The sequence below is a fragment of the Mirounga angustirostris genome, unplaced genomic scaffold (assembly GCF_029215605.1).
Source record: "Mirounga angustirostris isolate CCGP_5_RB_7025 unplaced genomic scaffold, mMirAng1.0.hap1 SCAF_9, whole genome shotgun sequence".
Classification (NCBI taxonomy): domain Eukaryota; kingdom Metazoa; phylum Chordata; class Mammalia; order Carnivora; family Phocidae; genus Mirounga; species Mirounga angustirostris.
In genome coordinates this window covers 92,289,377-92,311,027 of record NW_026991717.1, presented here as the reverse complement: position 1 = coordinate 92,311,027, position 21,651 = coordinate 92,289,377, and the positions used below count along the sequence as shown (strand labels likewise).

The window sequence follows — 21,651 nt, the reverse complement described above, 5'->3', positions numbered from 1 at the left end:
AGTGCCTGGCATATAGTAGAGGTCAGAAATATTTTGCTGAATGAATATGAATGAACATTTTGATATTTTATGTAAGCAGGATGGTACAAGATTCTGGAGCCAGGATTCCCAGATTTGTAACCAATCTGTGCCCCTAACTAGCTGTGTGTGACTTGGGCAAATTACTTAACTTGACTTTACACTTTCTTTATTTACAAAATGAATAAAGTATTACCTGCCTCCTAGTGTTATGAGGATAACATGAGTCATTGAATCTAAGATGCTTGGAACATTTTTTATTTTTAATGTCCTCTCCATCTGACTGTTCGAACACATGATCTATCTTAGATAATTCCAAGTGTGGAAGTATTAAAAATAAAAAAGGAATTTCATTGCCTATTTGTAATTGAGGAAAAATATAAAATAAAAAATAAACATAATTGAGGAGAAGTGCAATAACTAGGAGCACCTTCCATTTTAGCGTCTTTTTCTGGCTCAGCATAAAACTACCACTGAAGAATTTGTCTTTACAAATTTATAATTTTTTTTTAAAGATTTTATTTATTTATTTGAGAGAGAGAGAATGAGAGACAGAGAGCATGAGAGGCGGGAGGGTCAGAGGGAGAAGCAGACTCCCTGCCGAGCAGGGAGCCCGATGCGGGACTCGATCCCGGGACTCCAGGATCATGACCTGAGCCGAAGGCAGTCGCTTAACCAGCTGAGCCACCCAAGCGCCCTACAAATTTATAATTTTTTGTATGTAAAGTAAATGGCTACTCAAATTAGTTATTTTTGACTTTTGCTGAATTTCTCATCAGAAATAATTCAGTGTTAAGTTGTTACTCAGTAGAAGCAATTTCTCAACACAGACATTCACAGAAATTTTCCTCTACAATAAGATTTTGTCCTAAAATAATTCTCTAAGCTGTTTAGATATTTGCTCTGGAATAGAATGCTGTTAAATACAGATTATTAGCAATCACCTTTGTAGTTAAAGAAAATTAAATGCAACTCCAAATCAACTTTGCAAAAAAAAAGAAAAATGCTATATTTTTTAGGGATAAGAATGATGGTGAAGTGTATACTTCACAACTGACTCTTTTATCTAAGTTAGGTCTTTTGTCTTTAATGGATACCTTAGAATTTTCGGGGATTTTTTTTTTTTCTCCAGTGGTTGAGATATTCGATATTAAGAATATTTGATGTAGAACTGATTCTGGATTGGAGAAAAAATTATGCAGTACAGCCTCCATTCAGTCTCCCTCTTTTCTGTTTTATTGTATACAAGAGTTTTTACCTTATTACTATTTAAAATAGAATGTGATTCTTATATAGATGAGCACTAAGTATATGAGTTTTTTTCTTTTAATTTGATGTAAATTGATTTTGTAATGTTTTTGCTACAAGTAACATAGGAAATATATACTTCATTTTATGTTGATTAGGTGGTCCAGCTACAGGAATGGATGATTAAAATCATTAATAATAATACTGCTATATGTGTAGAAGGAAAATTGACGTAAGTATAACATTTCCTTATTCTAATAAAATTTATAAGTGTATAAGAGCTAAAAGGAGATGCATCTTCCTATAAAACAAAGACTTTGTAACGAGGTTACAAACTAAAGCCAGAAAAGTAAAAGGACTGTGCAGAAGCTGGCCAAGTTGATTGTAACCAGATTTCTTGTTTTCACCTGTTAAGTTCCCTTTAGAATAGTAACAACTCAAATTTGTATACACAGTGCTTTATTTTTTTCAGAGGTTCTAATAAGTGGACTGGTGTTCTCTGCTTAATTATATATGGGTAGTAAATATTTACTACATGCATTTCAGTCCAGATTCTCACATCTAAATTGGGACAACCAGATCTAAATTACTGATCCAGAAAAGGAATCAGAATTATTTAAAACTTTGCCATACAGCTACATATTAAGTAATCATTGGCACTCTCTGGTTCTTACTAAAGCAAAAGCATCATCAGGTAAGTGGGCTTTGCCTAATTTTGCTACTCTATTAGCAACATCGTCTCTTTTTCAAAACCAATTTCTTAGTGGTTAAAAAAAACTGTAATAAAAGGTTGTAATAAGATAATATATCACTGTTCAGGGTGCTCCCTAGAAGTTTATAAGTTGTTTATTTAAAATCTGTCTTGCCCATTCTATTTCTGCTTGTCTTGGGCCAATTTCCTTAATATCAAAGAGGTGGTCTGTGTTGCCTTTGTTGGAATCCCACTGCTGTTGCCTTACTAGCTATATAACATGGGCAAGTTATTATCCTTTTTCAGTCTCAGTTTCTGCACAATGGTAATATTACCTATTCTTTGGGTTATTTTGAATATTAAAGTTAATATTTGTAAGACTTGAGAACAGTGCTTTTGGAGTGCTATTTATTTATTTATTTATATTTTAAAAATTTCTTTATCTTGCCTATTTATTTTTTTATTTTTGGGGGGGTACTTTTTTTTTATGTTATGTTAATCACCATACATTACGTCATTAGTTTTTGATGTAGTGTTCCATGATTCGTTGTTTGCGTATAACACCTAGTGCTCCATGCAGAACGTGCCCTCTTTAATACCCATCACCAGGCTAACCCATCCCCCCACCCCCCCCAGAACCCTCAGTTTGTTTTTCAGAGTCCATCGTCTCTCATGGTTCATCTCCCCCTCCGATTTCCCCCCCTTCATTCTTCCCTTCCTGCTATCTTCTTCTTCTTCTTTTTTTAACATACAATGTATTATTTGTTTCAGAGGTTATTTAAATGTTAATTAAGTAAAATAAAACAAAAAAGCACAAGATCACTATATTAAAATATGTATGAGTTTAATCCCATTTGACTAAATGAAAGAAACTTAACTGTCATATTACACTTGTAATTAGTGTGATTATTACTAGTTATCTGATGAATTGGGAATGTTCAGTGTTTATCTAATACATCTTTATATTTTGTTCTTTCTATTTCATATTCCTAGCTTCATTTAAGGAACTATGAAGAGTAGATTTATGGGTTAGTGATTTGATCTTGCAGTTTGTTTTTTTCCCGGTTGGAACCTCTTTTTGGTACTTTTCAAAGAGGAAGGTAAAAATACTTGGATGGGTAGTGAGGGTAAAAAAAAAACAAAACCCTGCAGGATTAGAGGAATCCAAAGTATTTAACTGCATGAAAGCTAACATAGTATAGGCCCTGAGGAGGGGACAGGAGGACATTCTTTAGAAACTTGGCATCAGTTAAGATGAAGTTGCAAGCATTGTCTGCGCCAGTTATTTAGAGAAGGCCCCTGCTTCCTTGCTAATGATAAATTTTTTATTAGTGATTTGGTTTGGCCACAGTACAGTTTCTTGGTACATACTCTGAGGATCACATTAGCTAGGCAGTTGAGTTCTGCTACAATATTTGGCCCTCAGATGTTTTGTATTTAAATGAATAATACTGCTAATGTAGCTGGAGTGCGAATTTATTACTTTCTATTATTAAAAGTTTGTAAACTTATATATGTACATTGTGATTACTGGTAAAATGTGAATACTTTGGCCTTTAATTTTCTCCTAGAGACATCCCTAACATATATTGGCACAGTAATGTCATTATAGAACGGATTAAGCACAACAGACTTAGGACTTTATCAGGAAATATTTATATTTTAAAAGGGATGATAGACCGGATTTCCATGAAGGAAGCAGGTAATGACTGTCATTATTATAAATTACTTTAAATGAAGCAATTAATCGTATTTCTAAGTGATATCTATTTTTTATTCTTAATTAGGTGTTTTAAAATTATGACTCAAAAAAAATTAAAACAGAATTGACCACATTGTGTAAAACTATTATGTGTTGACTATTCTTCTCTGATTTAATCACCCTTATTGACAGTTTAAATAAGTCCAGTGATTTTTAAAAATACAAGTGAAATGTTTTGTGAGGAATTGTTTTATAAGGCTATAATTTAACTCTCTAGTTTGTTGAACCTGCCCAGCACAACCCCAGTCCTGTTATAATCTAATTTTCTGCCTATGCCTTGTGCACAGTAATGTGGCTGAAGAAGAACACACATGATTATTTTACTTTAAGTTTGTGATTACCAGCAACAAGTTGTTGTCTCTTGGTGCCACTTGGCATCCTACCGCATTTCCCTATTGCATTCACTCTCCCATCCTCCTTGATGGCTATTGCGCATTTTTACAAATTTTCAATACCTCCTTTTTTCCTCTCACAGGAGAGGTGCTGGGGGAGGGAGGGGAGCGCTTGAGCAATAGAAACACTCAGAAGAGAACTTCACCATCACATCTACTGAGCTGCTTGCGTCTGCATCTACTTTTGTTCTGAACTGTCCATGTTCCTGTCTGTGTCAGCCTATCCATTTGTACCCTTCTTTCCATTTTCCCTCTTTCACTCAAGGATATCACTCCAGTATTCTCCCTTATCCTGTCAAAACAGTTTTAAACCCTTTTAACCCCACTTATTTCAGCTACTGTTTACAGCAAAAACTGCTCAGAAGATTCTGATTCCTTGAATTCTTTCCCATTTTTAAAAAATTCTCTTTAATCATGACTTAAACTGCAATTCTTTACCAAACAGTCCTTATCAGAGTTACCAGGGGCCCCCACATTGCTAAATCTAGTATATGCTTATCACAGTTAGTCCTACTTACCTCCTTGAAATACTTCTTTATTTGCCTTCTGGAACACTGTATTCAGATTTTCATGCTGTCTTACTCTCTATTCCTTCTTAGTTTATTTGCTTATTTTGCTCTTTCCTCTTTGCCTCTAAGTAATGGGGTAGACTGTGGCTCTTTGTATACACTCAGTGATGTGCTGATTTCTTTTAGGCTTTAACTTTCATCTGTATGGTGACAAATGCCAAATTTCTATCTCTCACCAAAAAAACTCCCCAAGCCACTCAATTCATTTTCCATCTGCCCATTTGACATCTCCACTAGGATGTCTGCAGGCATCTCAAATTTGATATGTCTAAAACCTGGTCTTCTCCCTGAAATCTGCTTAGGTAGATCCCCCGTCTTTCCTTATTTCCAGTGGCTAGCCAGAATCCTTGGAGGCATCTTGAATCTTCAGTCTCTCTCACACCCACACTTAGTGGGTCAGTACATCCTATTGGCATTATCTCCATAATTTATCGGGAAGCCAGGCCTCTGCTGACCTCTCCGGTCCAGACCTCCCTTGTCTTTCGTCTGAACCATTGCAGAATCCTAACTGGTCTCATTATTTCTTCACTTGTATTTCCATAGACTTCTCGAAATAGCAGCTAATACAGTCCCGTTAAAGTAAGTCAAATCCTGTGGCTCCCTCACTGAAGGTCTTTCTATAGCTTCCCATCTCACTCAAAGTAAAAGACTGGGTCCATAAAATGACCCCAAAGCCTTACCATCTTCTTTGTTCCCCTACTGCCTCTATTCCCTTCTGAGTAGTTTCCTAGTACTAGCTTCTTTCACTCCACTCCAACTATACTAATTTTTACATCAGGCCAGGCACACTCTTACCTCATAGCCTTTTATTTCGTTCCCTCTGCTTCTAGTGTTTTAATCCCTTATTGCCACATGGCTCTCTCCCTCATGTCCTTCAAAGCTTTACTCAAATAATGCTATTTCAGTGAACCTCTCTGACTCTCCTTTTTAAAAATGCTGCCTGCACCCCTCTTCCTTCCCCAGCATAAAAACACTAGTATCCCTTTGCCCATTGACTACATAATTTTTCTCCATAGCATTGACGACCATCTGACAAACAAGATGTTTATTTATTGGTTTGCTTTCTCTTTCACACTAAAAGGCAAATTCCATGAAGGCAGGAATTTTTGTTTTGTTAACTGCTGAATCCTTAATGTCTGTGGCAGTGCTTGGCACAAAGTGAGCAATAAGTATATATTTTTTCAATGATGAACCAATGACATGTCTTTAAAATTCTTGGCTTTTAGATAATTTTTGTTTGTTTATTGTTAAATAGGATATCCAAACTATCTCATAAGGAAGTTTATGTTTGGCTTTCCAGAAAAATGGAAAGAGCATATTGATAATTTTCTAGAACAATTAAGGTAAAGTACTTCTTAACTTTTAAAAAAGTAACTTTATTAAGGTATAATTTACATTTGATAAAATGCACCCATTTTAGGTATATAATTTGAGGGGCTTTTACAAATATATCTGTTCATATAACCAATGTAAATTGGTTTTAATTTCTTTTGGGGGGCAGGGAATGCTAGTTTTGAAGTTCTCTCTGATTTTGGATTTTTAGAAAGCAGTAATACTTTACTAGAATTTCTGTCATATGGAATAAATCTAAAAGAAAAAACACTGTTGACATTTCAGGGAGCATCCTCATTCAACCACCCTTTAAGAGGCATGTTGCTGTTAAACATGAGTGTAGAGTTCTTGGTCCTTTTTTCTTTCATTCATTCCTTCAGTAGTTATTGTCAGTTGCTTAGCAGACCCTGTGCTGGCACAGGGAAAGCAAAGAAAATTTGATTAATTCTTGCCATTAAAGGAACTCATAGAGGATACAGTGATATAAGTTAATTAATCACAGTATAATTGTATAACTTGTAATGCGGGGAGGGGGTGGTCCTGTAAAGAGCCAGATAGGAAGTGTTTTTATGGGCATACTGCCTCTATCAGCTATTCAACTCTGCCTTTGTAACGGAAGAGCAACCATAGACAGTACTTAAATGAATGAATGTGGCGGTGTTTCAGTAAAATTTATTTCCAAAAATAGGCAACTGGCAACATTTGTCCTGTAATTTTCTTACAGTATTAGCCTAAGTAGAAAATAAAAGAGCATAGAGTAGTAAACACTTACAAGGTTTTATTTGATTCTTTTGATTTAGCTGTTGTCCTTCAGTTCTTTGTGGGGGAAGAGGTAGAAGTCATAAAGGCTTAAATAATGTAAGATTAAAGGTAATCTTTGCTGGGTGGGGGGAAGCTTTATCTGAGGGACTTTATTTGTATATTTTGTTTTTGTTTTTTGAGAACAAATATTAGAGGAAAAATACTATACTTGTTTTTAGGGCTTGTGAAAAGAAAGAGGGAAAGGCCAGACAAAAACAGAAAACTGGAAGATTTGTCCCTGATATACGAAAATCATCAAAAAATAATGCAAGAGAAAACCAAACAGATGTCCTCCAAAGAGCCAGCACTACTTACGACGTTGATTGTTGTCATTTGGGTATGTTTGCTCTTTTTTCTTCTCCTGGTATGGTGGTAAATTCTTACATGAGCTCCACATTTATCTGTTTATATCATAATGAGTTTTTGACTTACACTGCCCTAAAATTCTTATTTTTTATACTTGAAAAACTACAGTGCAGTCTGCTCATAGTGAGCATTCTGCTTACTTCTTTAAATATTACATTTTAGTTCATCACAATCAAGAACACTAATGAACATGTCAATGAAAGATGATTGTTCTGTTTCCTAGACTTAAGTATTTAGGCTAACAACCTACCTTAGACCTATATTACAGATGCTTAAATTTTTATACTAAATTACATTTTTGTTACTAGACAAAACCAGTTTGCTTTCATGGAGGGAATGGCATGTTTTTTTGAATGACCATTGCTATAAAGGTAGCTGGCAGAACTGTTGTGTCAACTCTTTGCCAAAACTATAATCTGCCTCACATCCCACCCTACCCCCTGCTGGAAAAAAGTATGAACACTAACTTACTACTCTTTCTAGATAATAGTTTTTGAAAGTGAATTCTTTAATGTGGAAAGGCAGCTTATCTTCTATATAATAATTTATTGATATCTCCATCTTTGTACACATAGAAGTGAAAAATGCTAAGCGCGGTAGGTTGCCAGGAGCCACAGAATTAAACGTGTGCCATGGTAATTGCCAAAATAAACCACCGTTAAGTCTCCCAGATGACCAAGTAAATAATACTTTTCAAAATGGAGGAGGAAATGACTTATCTAATCAGGTAAGCTTTTACTGTACACTGTGATAATGTAGAGTGGTGGTGTGATGCTACTAAAAAGGTTCGGGACCAAACTAGAAATCATGAATTCTGTTAAATATCAGCCTTTTGTTCATCTTGACAATCTCTTGATATTTATTTTCTCCGTGTCTCATTGGAAAAGTTCAGTCAATAATAACAGAAAGTTCAGCTCTTAGAGTAAGGCTTAAATAAAATGTGTTTGTGTGTGTGCACGCATGTGCACACTTGACATATCACAGGTATTAAATCAATAAAGGAACTATCTAACATACTGGTTATCCACATGGTGCTTCCAAAAGCTTAAGCTTTTGGAAATGAGTTTCTGAATGCCTCCATTAATGAAATTTGTAGAACTAAAAGTACCTAGATATTTATATGCTTGATACATACTGTGAAAATACTTGAGGTCATGTTTATAGGTTTATTAAAATAAAAAGCTGGGGCGCCTGGGTGGCTCAGATAGTTAAGCGTCTGCCTTCGGCTCAGGTCATGATCCCAGGATCCTGGGATCGAGCCCCGCATCAGGCTCCCTGCTCCATGGGGAGTCTGCTTCTCCCCCTGCTCATGCTCTCAATCTCTCTCTCTCTATCTCTGTGTCTCGAATGAATAAATAAAAAAATCTTTAAAAAAAATAAAATAAAAAGCTGTCTTTTTGTTTTGAAGGAATTAATTGGAAAGAAAGAATGTGAAAACTTGTCTTCAAAGAAACTTGGAAATTGTGAAAGAACAAATGAAACGATAATTAAAAGTCAGAAGCAAGGTAATATATCTTTATAGGTTTTATATTAAGCAGACAGCTCTTACTTGAAATGTTTTTAATATAATAATAGTACATAATATTATATTAAACATATAATAAAATTATATCAAATATATAATAAGTGGTCTCATAAATTTCCAAATCTAAAATGGTAAACCAGGTATTTCAATGTTTATAAATGTTGGGGGTGGTTTTTGTTGTTTTTTTTTATGGGTTTTTTTTAGAATACCTTTTTTTTCTTTAATTGAAGCATATACAGTGTTATTAGTTTCAGGTGTACAATAGGGTTTTGTTTTTCTATATAACATAATTTGCATAATAAAATAATCTATTACCTTACATACCATATTTACTTGCAGGTTTGCCTCCCTTAATCTAGATACTAAATAATTTTTATTTATTTTTTAAACTTTTTTTCTCTTAAGTAAACTATACACCCAACATGGGGCTCAAACTGACAACCCCGACATCAAGAGTCACATGCTGTACCAACTGAGCCAGCCAGGCACCCCTAATTTTTTAATAACAAAACTATACATTATTTTAAATATGCTTTTTGGAATGTTTAAGGTGATATATCTTTATTGATTTACATTGTAAAGAAATGTTTAAAGACTATGAATCTTTTAATGAAATTAATGCCATCATTTAGCTATGTGTGTCGATTTTCAGTACGATTTCATTGAAATCTGCATACCAGAATTTAAAGAGCCTTGTCTCTATACATTAGCAAGTTTAAAATTTCATATTGAGTTAAATCCATCAGCTTAGTAGCATTTTTATTTTATTTCTTTTTTTATTATGTTATGTTAATCACCGTACATTACATCATTAGTTTTTGATGTAGTGTTCCATAATTCATTGTTTGCGTATAACACCCAGTGCTCCATGCAGAACGTGCCCTCTTTAATACCCATCACCAGGCTAACCCATCCCCCCAACCCCCTCCCCTCTGAAACCCTCAATTTGTTTCTCAGAGTCCATAGTCTCATGGTTTGTCTCCCCGTCTGATTTCACCCACTTCATTTTTCCCTTCCTGCTATCGTCGTCTTCTTTTTTTAACATATAATGTATTATTTGTTTCAGAGGTACAGGTCTGTGACTCAACAGTCTTACGCAATTCACAGCACTCACCATAGCACATACTCTCCCCAGTGTCTATCACCCAGCTACCCCATCCCTCCCACCCCGACCATTCCAACAACCCTCAGTTTGTTTCTTTTAAGTGAAAGGAAGTGAAAGTGAAGAACATTTACTAAGTGTTTAAAGAAGTAGAGAGGAAAAACAATACTATTTAGACTATCAGGATCATGCAATTTAGGTTAAAGTATCCAGATAGGATGAATCTTTATTCAGATTATTTAATAAAATGAATAAAAATATTCAGAATAAAAGTATTTTGTTTAAAATTAGAAAGTTCAAAATTTTCAAATTGCCAATTGAACATTTGAATCAGATTTATGTGAGGAATTAAAAGAAAACACTTCCCTCAGGAAGATAGATGATTCCCTTGAGAAATCTTGTAGAAACTTTCTTGATTACTTTTGATTAGTACCACTTCTCCATGAATTATAATTTAGTGGCTTCTTTTCTCTCCAGCATCCAACTTTACTCATCAGGCTTTCATTTTATCATTCTTGTAAAATGGTACATAATGTGTCGGTTGTTGCAGTATTTCACTATGACAATTGGTGTGATGATTTATAATTTTTATATATTATAATTGCAATTGGATAATTTATAATTAGAAGTTCAGTTAGTTTGGCTTCTGGTTTCTTAAGTTGCAAATTGGAGAATTTCTCTCATTTTAATATTCTTTCTTTAACTAGTGACACAATATAATAAAGATTCCCAAGTTCTGGTTTGATTGTTATCCCATGATGCTTCATGGAGTTTGGGCAACTCAGCAAAACTGTATTTCCATTGCCACCATTAGGGATGATAATGGGGCCACACAATAGAGTTCCTTGTTCCCCTAACTAGGATAGCTTGCATTTCATGTAAGGAATTACATACCTAGTAAGGTTTTAGCAACCCTAGTGGTTTTTTATGTCACCTAAATATTTTATCTCTAAAGAGTTGATTTAACACTTATTTATCATTTATTGCATATTTGAAAGGCTATGTACTAACTCCAACAACAACAAAAAAATCCAAAAATGAAGACAAAATTCTTACTATTTAGGATTTTTTTGCAGTCTAGTTCAAAGATAAGACAAGTTTGTGTTTATAATGCAGGGCACATTGTCAAACATGGTATTATTTAAAAGTAATCTGGAAATTTCAAGAACTTTCATTCAGTTGAGGGAATCAGGACAAAGTTTGTGGACGAGGCAGATTAGAGAATGGAATTAAAGCAAGTAGCGAAGGGTGCCTCGGTGGCTCAGTTGTTAAGCATCTGCCTTTGGCTCGGGTCATGATCCCAGGGTCCTGGGATCGAGCCCCGCATTGGGCTCCCGGCTCTGTGGGAACCTGCTTCTCCCCCTCCCTCTCCCTCTGCTTGTGTTCCCTCTCTGGCTGTCTCTTTGTAAAATAAATAAAATCTTTAAAAATAAATAAAGCAAGTAGTGATTTGGTTTGTGAGTGAAGAAAACTTTCCAAGTAGATGATATTAGTGAAAGTTGAGAATCAAGAAAATTGGGAGAAATAGTGGTCTCGTAGACATAGAATACGGTTCAGATTGAGTACAGTGAGATTAGAACTACATTGAAGGCCAGACAGAGGAGTTTATCTGTATACTAAGTAGACTGTAAGAAGTCACGGGCCAGTTGATTTAAAAAATAAGTTTACAATTGAAGGGGCAGTAATATGAACAGACTGGTACTTCAGGAAGACTAATAATGACAGTAGTATGTACAATGGAGTTTATGGGGGAAAAAATATATTTTAGAAAAAAATTTTGTGCTTTGTAGCTAATCTGAGATTTTGATGTTTGGTTTTGTCTTATGAAATTAAAGAGAGAACTGAAGAATCGAATGTATCCGTTGACATTCTAACCTCAAGACAACTGTTTTTCTCAGACGAAGAAAGAAAACATATGGCTCCTAATCAGAAGGAAGCTTATATTTTAGTGACACCACTTAAGTCTAAAAAAGTGATAGAACAAAAATGCATGAAGTATAATCTGTCCTATGGCACCATTAAAGCAGTAACAGATTTTGCAGTGCCAAAGCATCAAAAAGAAAGTAAATCAGACTTAAATGGAACTGCACATTTGTCCAGTAAGCCCACAAAGACCTTCCAAAATGCATTTGAGTATAGTGTGGATCATAAAAATAAAAAAAAGGAAGATTGCAGTGAATGTGATTTAGTCACAGTCAACCAGAAAATCAAAATATCTAGTCCTAAAAAGGAACAAACGGTCACCTCTGATTTTAAGAAAAATACAAGGTTGTTTCCAAAATTGAAGAAAATCAGAAATGCATCTATGTCATTTTATGAGCATCAGTCCTCATCAGATTTGTCTAGTGAAGAGAGCGAAACAGAAGAGGGAATTAGAAAGAAAGCTGAAATTGCTAAGAAAACCAGAGTAAGGAATACCAAAGAAACAGTGGTTTACCCGAAGAAAAGCACAAGAACCACCGCAAAGAAAATCCCAGTGATTTCTGAATCTGAAACTGAAGAAAGTGAAAGTGAATTTTATATCAAACAAAAGAAAGCTAGATGTTCTGCTAAAGAAAATCTTCAGAAATCTGGTATTAGGAATGAGTCTCCAATTATTGAGGCAAAGGGATCTAATGAGACAAATAGGCATTCCTTTGAATGTTTTCCTGGTATAATTCAGGATGAAGAATGGAATGAGAAGGAATTACAGAAACTTCATTGGTAAGTAGTTATATTTGACTCTGAAATATCTAGAGTGGCCACAAAACAGTTGAAGACCTAAAAATTCCAATAACAAGCTGATTTAGTGACCTCTAATCATTAATATGGAAGATATCCAAAAACACGTGGAGAGAAATTTATACAAAGAATGGAGGGAGAATACAGATAACTTCTAACTAGGTACTAGGTACTAACTAGATAACTTTCTACTAGGTACTACAGCTTGCATATAAGCAAAAGAAAAGTTAATCTTCCTTTCTTTCCCATTTAATCTTTCAAGACAGCTACCCTCCCCCTCAAGAAAAGGGTATCTATGTGAGGGGGTGGATGTGTTATTTGATTGTGGTTGTCATTTCACACTAAACATGTATATCAAGTGATCCCATGTGCACTTTATACAGTTTTGACAATTATACCTCAATTAAGGTGGGGAAAAAAATTTTAACAAATGCTGCTGTCTCAGATCATCATATTTTAAGAAATATTTTATAGTTAAATTTACTATTACAAAACCTTAAAGCTGAATTCAGACCTGCAGATTATTTAATATGGTCTTTTCCCCTGCATTTGCAGAGTAGAAATAGCCTCACAAATTAGGTGATCCATCCAAGGTTTCATGGTCAGTGCTGCTAATAAACCAAGTATGACAAGAATTGGGTTTAGCTGCATAGACTTGACAGGCAGTTTGAGTAGTGCAGTAGCATTGGAAGCTAGAGCATAGTTGAGCAATGGAGAGTGAATGAGACAGTAAAGACAACCTAGGTTGATAACACAAGAAATTGGCAGTGATAGGGAACAAAAAAATGGATAGGTAATAGAAGAGTGTGAAGATAAGGGAAAATGTATGTTTGGTTGCTTATTTGTTTGTTTGTAAGAGGACTCAAGCCAGAGTATGGTGGTGTGCTGATGGGAATGATCTAATAGAAAGAAAGGAAGATGTGATTGATAAGAGAGAATATAGAAACATACCACGATCAGGGATTCGTTTGCTTGAGTGCTCCCTAACCTTATAACATTTAGAATTTATTTTCACATCTACCTTCTTGAAACACTCTTGAAATCTCTGTGCCACTATGTTTCTTCTCTTTCATTTTCCTAAATGTTCCTTCTCTGTCTTATTTTCAGGCAGAGAATTTTCCTTCTCCAAAGTTCTTGGTTTTGGCTGATTTCTTGCTGTGATAATGTAGTCTTCAGTGATCTTTTCCTTCCATAGTTCTAACTTTACTCTTTGAACAGGGATTCCCAAATCTGTATCCCTAGTCCTGAATTCTTATATTTAGATATGTATTTCCCATGGGGCACCTGGGTGGCTCAGTCGGTTACATGTCTGCTTTTGGCTCAGGTCATGATCCCAGGGTCCTGCTTCTCCCTCTCCCTACTCGTGTTCTCTTTCTCTCTCTCATAAATAAAATCTTAAAAAAAAGATTTGTATTTCCTTTTGCCTATTGGGCATCTCTCCATAAATCTCACTTGCAAGAGATTCTAACTTAGTATGTCAAAAACTAAACTTATTTTCCCCTGCCAATCTACTTGGCCTGACATTCCTGATTCTGAAAATGTAATACTTTCAGTCAACTAGGTTTAAACTTTATCATTATTGATTTTTGTTTTTAAATCAAAGTAGTTCTCAAGGAGCTATAGATTTTTCCACAGGATCATTCCATCTGCACCCTTTCTCTTCACACTACTCTTTTTCAGACTTCTAATGCCTGCCATGGAAGTAGCCTTGTATTTTTACTTTGTTTGCATCTGTGTAATCTGTTTTATGTATCTCCAGATTAATTTTAATGTGTAATTGTGCTTCTAACATCAGAAACCTTCCCTGCATTCTTACCAATCTTCAAATTATATAGAGATCCTTCTGCCTTGCATTGACAGCATACAATACTTTTACTTTATCCTTTTCAGCTATATCTCCCATCATTTTGTTATAGTAAAGGTTTTCAACCTTTACTGTATATCCATATCATCTACGATTATTTTAATGCCTGAAATTAAGATTCCAGTTCCCAATAAGACAAGGAAAGCAAATTCTAGTCTTTTTTTCTGTGCAGCTATAAACAGAATGCATGGAACAGCTTTTTGTTGACTCAGGAAATGTAAATAGTAGAGGCGCCTTTGTGGCTCAGACCTTAAGCGTCTGCCTTTGGCTCAGGTCATGATCCCAGGGTCCTGGGATCGAGCCCCGCATCGGGCTCCCTGCTCGGCCAGGAGCCTGCTTCTCCCTCTCCCACTCCCCCTGCTTGTGTTCCCTCTCTCGCTGTGTCTCTTTCTGTCTAAATAAATAAATAAAATCTTAAAAAAAAAAAAAAAAGAAGATACATAGTAGCAGGTTGATCGAGAAAGACCAGAATTTTAAGTGAAATGAAGTGGGGGCATATTTCTAGTTTTCCCTCTGGTGTTCCTTAACCTAGATTAAGGCCACTTAAAACTTAGAAGTGGGCACTGAGGCATGACTAAGAGTTCAAAGAAAAGCCCTCCACTTCTGGCTTGGGGAGAAGGCAAGGGGACGATTAACACTCAGAAACAGTAGAAGTCCCCCAGTTCTCTTTTTCTTTTCTCCTTTCTCTTACGTCACAGTCTCCATGTAATCCTGCAAGGGTGAAAATCACAGCAGCATGTGGAGCCCACATGTACCTAAAACTCTGAAAGTAGGAAACCTTCCAATTACATATAGGTCTCAAAAGGGGAGGGCAACTGGAGTGCCTGCATGTCTCAGTTAAGTGTCTGCCTTCAGCTCAGGTCATGATCTCAGTCAGGGTCCTGGGATCAAGCCCTGTGTCAGGCTCCCGTTCAGTGAGGAGTCTGCTTCTCCCTTTCCCTCTGCCCCTTCTCCCCACCCCAGCCCCATGCTCTCTCTCTCTGTCAAATAAGTAAAATCTTTAAGAAAAAAAAAAAGGGTAGGGCAACCTGTTTTTGTGTTGCATTTTTCTCTTTCTGTCCTTTGTGCTTGGCACTGCAGAAAGATACAGTTGTATGAAGTGTACTGCAGAGCTGGGTAACTAAAACCCTAGGTTTCTGCCAGAGAACCCAAAACAGGAACCCTGGGGAACTAAAAATTGCAAAGGGAGGAGCTAGGGAAAGCAACCCTATATAAAGTTGTTGATGAACTTTTGGGCTCACCCCTGAGTTGCACATGTGAGGATTTGATCCTAAACAGCATACCCAAGACTGACAACTGAACTAAGAGGTAGACTGCCACCCAGTTTCTAAGCCAGCCAGCCACTCAGTGTCCCCCACACAGGATTATTTTAATAGCACTGCAAAGCTTTAAAAATAGGACATACTAAAATTACAACCACGAAAGACTGATTGGAATTAATAGCTCAGGTTACAACCAGATTGACTGCCTACTAAAACAAAAACATAAGCATTCTCCGTGGATAAACATGACCAAGAGTTTTACAGTATTTCAGAATGCCTAGGAAATAGTCCAGAATTACTCAGTATATGAAGAGGAAAATTTCAGCTCACGAAAAAAAAAAAAAAGATGCTAATGCTGAGATGATACAGCTGTTGTAATTACCTGACAAGACCCTGAAGCAGGTATATTAAAATGCTCCAGGAGCCTTTAGAAGAGCTGACAAGATGGCAGAAGTGGAGCAGAAGAAGCGCACCCCCTCCAAGTTCAGCTACTGCGGCGCAGACCTCGACCAGCTGCTGGACAGTCCAGGAGCCCCTGGTACAGCGCCCAGCAGCAGCGGAGGCTGAACCACGGTTTGCGGAGGAAGCCACGTTCACTGCTGGAGCGCCTGCAGAAGGCCAAGAAGGAAGCTCCCCCCAAGGCATAGCGCGAGGTGGTTAAGGAGCACCTGCGGGACATGATCATCATGCCCAAGAGGGTGGGCAGCCTGGTGGGTGTCTACAAGGGCAAGACCTTCAACCAGATGGAAATCAAGCCCGAGATGATTGGACACACCTGGGCCAGTTCTTCACCACCTACAGGCTTGTGAAGCACTGCAGGCCGAGCATCCCGGCCACCCACTCCTCCCACTTCATCCCTCTCAAGTAGCTTAGTCAGCCAATAAAAGCAGACTTTTTTAGTCAAAAATTTATTTATCTATTTATTTAGATTTTATTTATTTGACAAAGACAACGAGAGAGGTAACACAAGCAAGGGGAGTGGGAAAGGGAGAAGCAGGCTTCCCACAGAGCAGGAAATGGGATGTGGGGCTGTATCCCAGAACCCTGGGATCATGACGTGAGCCAAAGGCAGATGCTTAATGACTGATCCACCGAGGCGCCCCTTAGTCAAAAATTTTTAAAAAAAGCTCCAGGAACTAAAACATTCTTGGACAGAAATTTAGAAAATCTCAGACATAGAAGATAAAAAAGAAGGATCAAATGAAAATTTTAGAACTGGGAAATAGGATAATCAAAATAAAAAACTTACTAGATAGGCTCAATAACGGAATGCAAATGACGAAGGAGGCAGTCAATATCAGAAATGAAGGAATAACAAGATAAATGGTAACTATCTGGATAAATACAACAGACTGTTTTCTTGAGTTCTTTAAAGTGTTTAATGGTTAGCAAATACTACATTTTATGTTGGAGTTTTGAGTATATGTAAGTTTAATACGTAAAACAGCTACAAGATAAAGAGGAAGGATGAAGAGACTTATGATGGTAAATTTTCTATTCTACTTGAAGCAGTAAAATATTGATTCTAAGTAGACTATTAAGTATTGTAATTCCTAGAGCAACTACTAAGAAACTAGACAGAGGTATTTTCAAATATATAATAGATGAAACACTAAAAAAAGTTTAACCCAAAAGAAGACAGAAAAGGAGAAATAGAAAACAGAACAAAGCAGAAAGCAAATAAAATGATTGACCTAAATCCAAACATAATTACATTATGTTAGTGGTCTGAATGTACCATTTAGGACAGTGTCAGAATGAATTCAAAAACATCCCTGCTATAGTGCCATGTAAGAGAACATCAAATATGAATAGGTAAGTTACAAGTAGAAGGATAGAAAAATACCATGGAAACTCATAGCTGAAATGGCTGTACTAAAACCTGTCAAAGATTTTAGTACCAAGAAAATTATCAAGGATAAAAGAAATGTCAGTTCACCAGGAAGACAACAATCTTAAATGTATATACACCTAACAAAAAAAAACCCTCAAAATACATGAATCAAAATCAGAGAACTAAAAGGAAATGACTGAACTGAAAAGATAGGTAAAACCACATTTGTAGTTGGAAACTTCAATGCTTTTCTCTTGTAATTGACTGACTAGTAGACAGAAAATTAGCAAGGCTATAGAAGAACTGAAAACACCATCGACCAACTATCTAATCAACATTTGTAGAACAGTCCACCCAACAGTAGGGGAAAAAATACATTCTTTTCCTAGGGTAGGTGGATCATTCACCAGATAGAACATTGACTAGGTCATAAAAACAAATTTAAAATGACTGAAGTCATGCATAGGGTGTTTGTTCTCATCATAGTTGAATTAAACCACAAATCAATAAAAGAAAGCTAACAGGAACATTTCCAAGCAGTTGAAAGTTAATAACACACTTGTGAATAATCCATGGGTCAAAGAAGAAGAAGTCTTGGGAGAAAAAATACTGAACTGAACAAAAATGAAAATAAGTCAAAATTTGTGATGTGAGCACAGAAGTTCACAAATAGCTTTATGGGGTGGTTTTATGGAGCTCATCTCTGTTGATTTCTATGGAACTTTCTACATAAATAAATCATGGTACAGTTAGAATAAATGGACTACTGAGTAATGAAAAGTAAGAACTATTGATATATGTAACAACCTGAATGAATTTCAAAGGCAGTATGCTGAATGAAAAAAAAAGCCAGCTCAAAAGGTTACATACTGTATAATTCCATTTCCAGAACTCCATTCTGGAAAGAAAAAACTAAGAAAACAGATCAATGATTGCCAGTGGTTATAGTGGTGGACAAGAGAGAGGAAGCACTAGGAATTTTTTCAGTGTAATGGAACTGTTATGCATCCTAATTGTGATTGTGGTTATACAAATCTTTATATTCGTTAAGATTCACAGAACCATATCCAAAAAGACAATTTTACTAGTATGATACCTTAAAAAAAATGTTAAGGTACCTAGACTGCATACTATTAAAATATTTAGATATGGCAGGCTTGGGTTTGGGCTCTGATTTTCTAGTTTTTCTCAAAGCTCTAACCTGCAGCCATGCCTTTGAAGTTTACCATATTACAAATATGGACTACTTTCTATTCCCTAACCTTATGTCCTGTCTCCTCATCTTCATTTCTTTGCCAGTACTGTTGCCTTATTTTCACCTGTTATATTTTATCCATCCTTCATATTTTATTTCACATGTCAGTCACTCCTTCCTATAACCCTTCCTTGTCATCACCTATTCCTACTACCCCACTTAACTAGATAGAAGGCTTCTTTCTTAATTAGATATAATACTTAATGCTTCTTGGAACATAAAGCAGTTCCAATCCTGACTGCATGGCAGAACAATCACCTGAGGAGCTTTTGAAAAATTCAAAGTGTTGCTACTGCAAACCTACTAAATTGAAATCTTCAGGGGTAGAGTCTGTAAATCTATTTGCTTATTTTAGTAACTTATTTGCTTGGTTGTACATTTGATGTAAGCTCCTCAAGTGATTCTTAGTTGCAGCCCACTGTTACATACTCCTCATCATGCTTATAGCCTAGTTAGCAAATAATCACTCTAAGAGGTTTATGAAAATATAACAGGGAAACCTGACTTAGCGTAAGCAGATACTTGAACTAAGATGTGAAGGACAAATAAAAATTATTTAAGCCAAATTTACATAAGTTCATTTTAAATGAAACAGGAAGAAAACATATTTAGAAATACTGAGAGAAGGCCAAAATAACCAGAGTACAGAAAATGAGGGCAGAACAGTACAGGATGAGATTAGAGAGACAAGAACAATGTAAAAGTCATATTAAATACTTTGGTTTTTATGCTAGTGAGTTATAAAAGCAAGTTGTATTTTTCTCCCTCTGTCACCTATAAAAGCAGGTTTTAAGTAGGATTGCAGTGACATACTTGCTTTTTAAAATTATCTGGGATAAAGTAGAGATGTGTTAATTACAGACTAATTTTTTATTAAATGCATTAAGTATTTTTATTATGAAAGATAGTCCTTCTGGCAGTTCTGTACTTGCAAATTAACGATGTACACAAATAGGGAAGCTTGACCTCCAAATCCTTTTAGCTCTCCACTTTAGAACACCTGTAGAATGATTAATTATGCAAAAAAGTAGAGTACTTATTAGTGTTTAATGCCTGTAAGTATTTGTCTTCCTTTTATGAATGGAGTGAGTGGTATTCTATAGTCAACTTGTACCTGTTCACAAGAGCTGATTCATATAGATTTACAGTTAGATAAATTTATTAAGTAATACCCTAACCTCATCATTTCCTGATTATTTTACATTTTATTATTATTATCTAGCCTTAAGGTTCTTTACATCAGTTGTATCTGTGTGGTGGAAATTCTGTGTAATTGTGTCCTATCACATGTTTCTTACTCCACATTCAGGGACATCACGTTGGTAGCTTGAAATCAGCCATGATAGAGGTATTTACAATATGGAAATTGGCAAACACTACAAATAAGGGCTTTTTAACCCCAGAGAGCTGGTTTTTAAAATTTACCAGCATAATGCTGCATAGGTTAATTGGTGAGTTAAGTAGATCTTTTCTGGCTGAAATGGCAGCTTAACCACAATATGTAAAATCTGTTTGAGGAGGGAGAGAAGCAGAAATATGTGTACCAGTTTCTAAATATTTACAAATAAACTTTCAGAATATAACTCGTTTATTAACTTGGTTGACTACCTTATATTGACTAACAGTTTTTTTCTCTTTCAATTTTCATTTCCCTCAAATATCATATGTAAAATATTGCACTCTGTAAAATTGATAGAATGAGAGCAAGAATAACACTTTCTAATAAGAATTTATAACTAAGAGCTCATTTTCCAATATACTTAGCACTGGTAAGATTTGAGCAACAGTGTTGAAAAGTTAGTCATGCTAGAGTCCCACAGATCAAATCACTGATAGTTGGACTTAGGAAAAAGATGTTGAAAGACCTGAGATGAATTTCAGGTTTCATAGAATAGAACAAAATAGAAGATACCTACCAGATACGTAAAATTACATCTTCATATTTTAAGCACTCAAGTAAGTTACGGAATGGAAGGAATAGTATCTTCTTCCCAGTTATCTAGAATGATTTTGGTTAAAATTCCTTTAGCTCAATAAATCTCATTGATTTAGTGGTATGTATTCAGGAGGTTGTTTTTATTGATTTGAATTTCTTGTTCTTTAACTGGTTTTGGTCTTCCATAGTGCTTTTGCATCTCTTCCAAAGCACAAATCTGGTTTCTGGTCAGATGTAGCTATGGCTGTAGGTTCTCGATCTGCTGAAGAATGCCAGAGGAAATACATGGAAGATCCCAGAGAAAAAGGATCCCAGAAACCTGTCACTAAGAAAAAAACAGTCAATCCCAAAGGCCAAAATGGTAACCTTTGTAAATTGTTTTTGCCTAGTTCTCTGTATTGATTTCTAATCACTCACTAGATATATTTATCCATGTATCATTGTCTTATAGGTGTTTTCTCCAAATTTTAAAGCTAGAAAGAATTCTGAAGATCACCTGTTTAATTTTTCAGTCTTATCTAGATAGTTAATTCCATTAATAGTAGCCTTAGCAGCCTTGTGCTTTGAATTTGTTCTAGGAAATCTGCAGTTAGATCTAAAGATTTCAGTATCTGGATTATTGTTCTAAGAGTCTAATTTAATTTGAGGTCACTTGGGTAGAAATTCATAATAAAATTAAAAATAAATTTAGTTTTCATATTCCCCAGGAGTACACATTCCTGCTCAGGGTTTATGACAGAGCTTATACTAACCTTTGGGAATATCCTGTCCTTGTCCTAATTCAGTAAGGTTTATATTTTTACAAAATCAATAAATTAGACATTCAGCAAGGGGAATGTAGGAGGTAACCTTTCTTTCCTACTGGGTAAAGACCTTTTCCACCTCACCCTGGCTAATCTTATGTAGTTTCTTCATGAGTATCTTGTGGGCTAATTATATTGCATAGATCCCAGTACAGAAAGAATCTTTTGTT

At 35.7% G+C, this 21,651-nt stretch overlaps 2 protein-coding genes and 1 pseudogene across 3 annotated transcripts in view; 2 read left to right on the top strand and 1 right to left on the bottom strand.

Moving 5' to 3' along the window:
• Positions 1-21,651, bottom strand: part of FANCM (FA complementation group M) — a 108,919-nt gene that overhangs the window by 9,984 nt on the left and 77,284 nt on the right. The gene's annotated exons all lie outside the window — the stretch shown is intronic.
• The window catches only part of MIS18BP1 (MIS18 binding protein 1), a 42,117-nt gene that overhangs the window by 9,978 nt on the left and 10,488 nt on the right, over positions 1-21,651 (top strand). For both annotated transcript variants that reach the window (XM_064570995.1, XM_064570996.1), the window contains 8 exons: positions 1,425-1,498; positions 3,529-3,659; positions 5,936-6,023; positions 6,993-7,150; positions 7,755-7,906; positions 8,588-8,684; positions 11,642-12,509; positions 20,867-21,039. In XM_064570995.1, the coding sequence (XP_064427065.1) occupies positions 1,425-1,498; positions 3,529-3,659; positions 5,936-6,023; positions 6,993-7,150; positions 7,755-7,906; positions 8,588-8,684; positions 11,642-12,509; positions 20,867-21,039 (1,741 nt within the window). The remainder of the gene's footprint in view (positions 1-1,424; positions 1,499-3,528; positions 3,660-5,935; positions 6,024-6,992; positions 7,151-7,754; positions 7,907-8,587; positions 8,685-11,641; positions 12,510-20,866; positions 21,040-21,651) is intronic.
• Positions 16,098-20,918, top strand: LOC135361609 (small ribosomal subunit protein uS19-like; annotated as a pseudogene).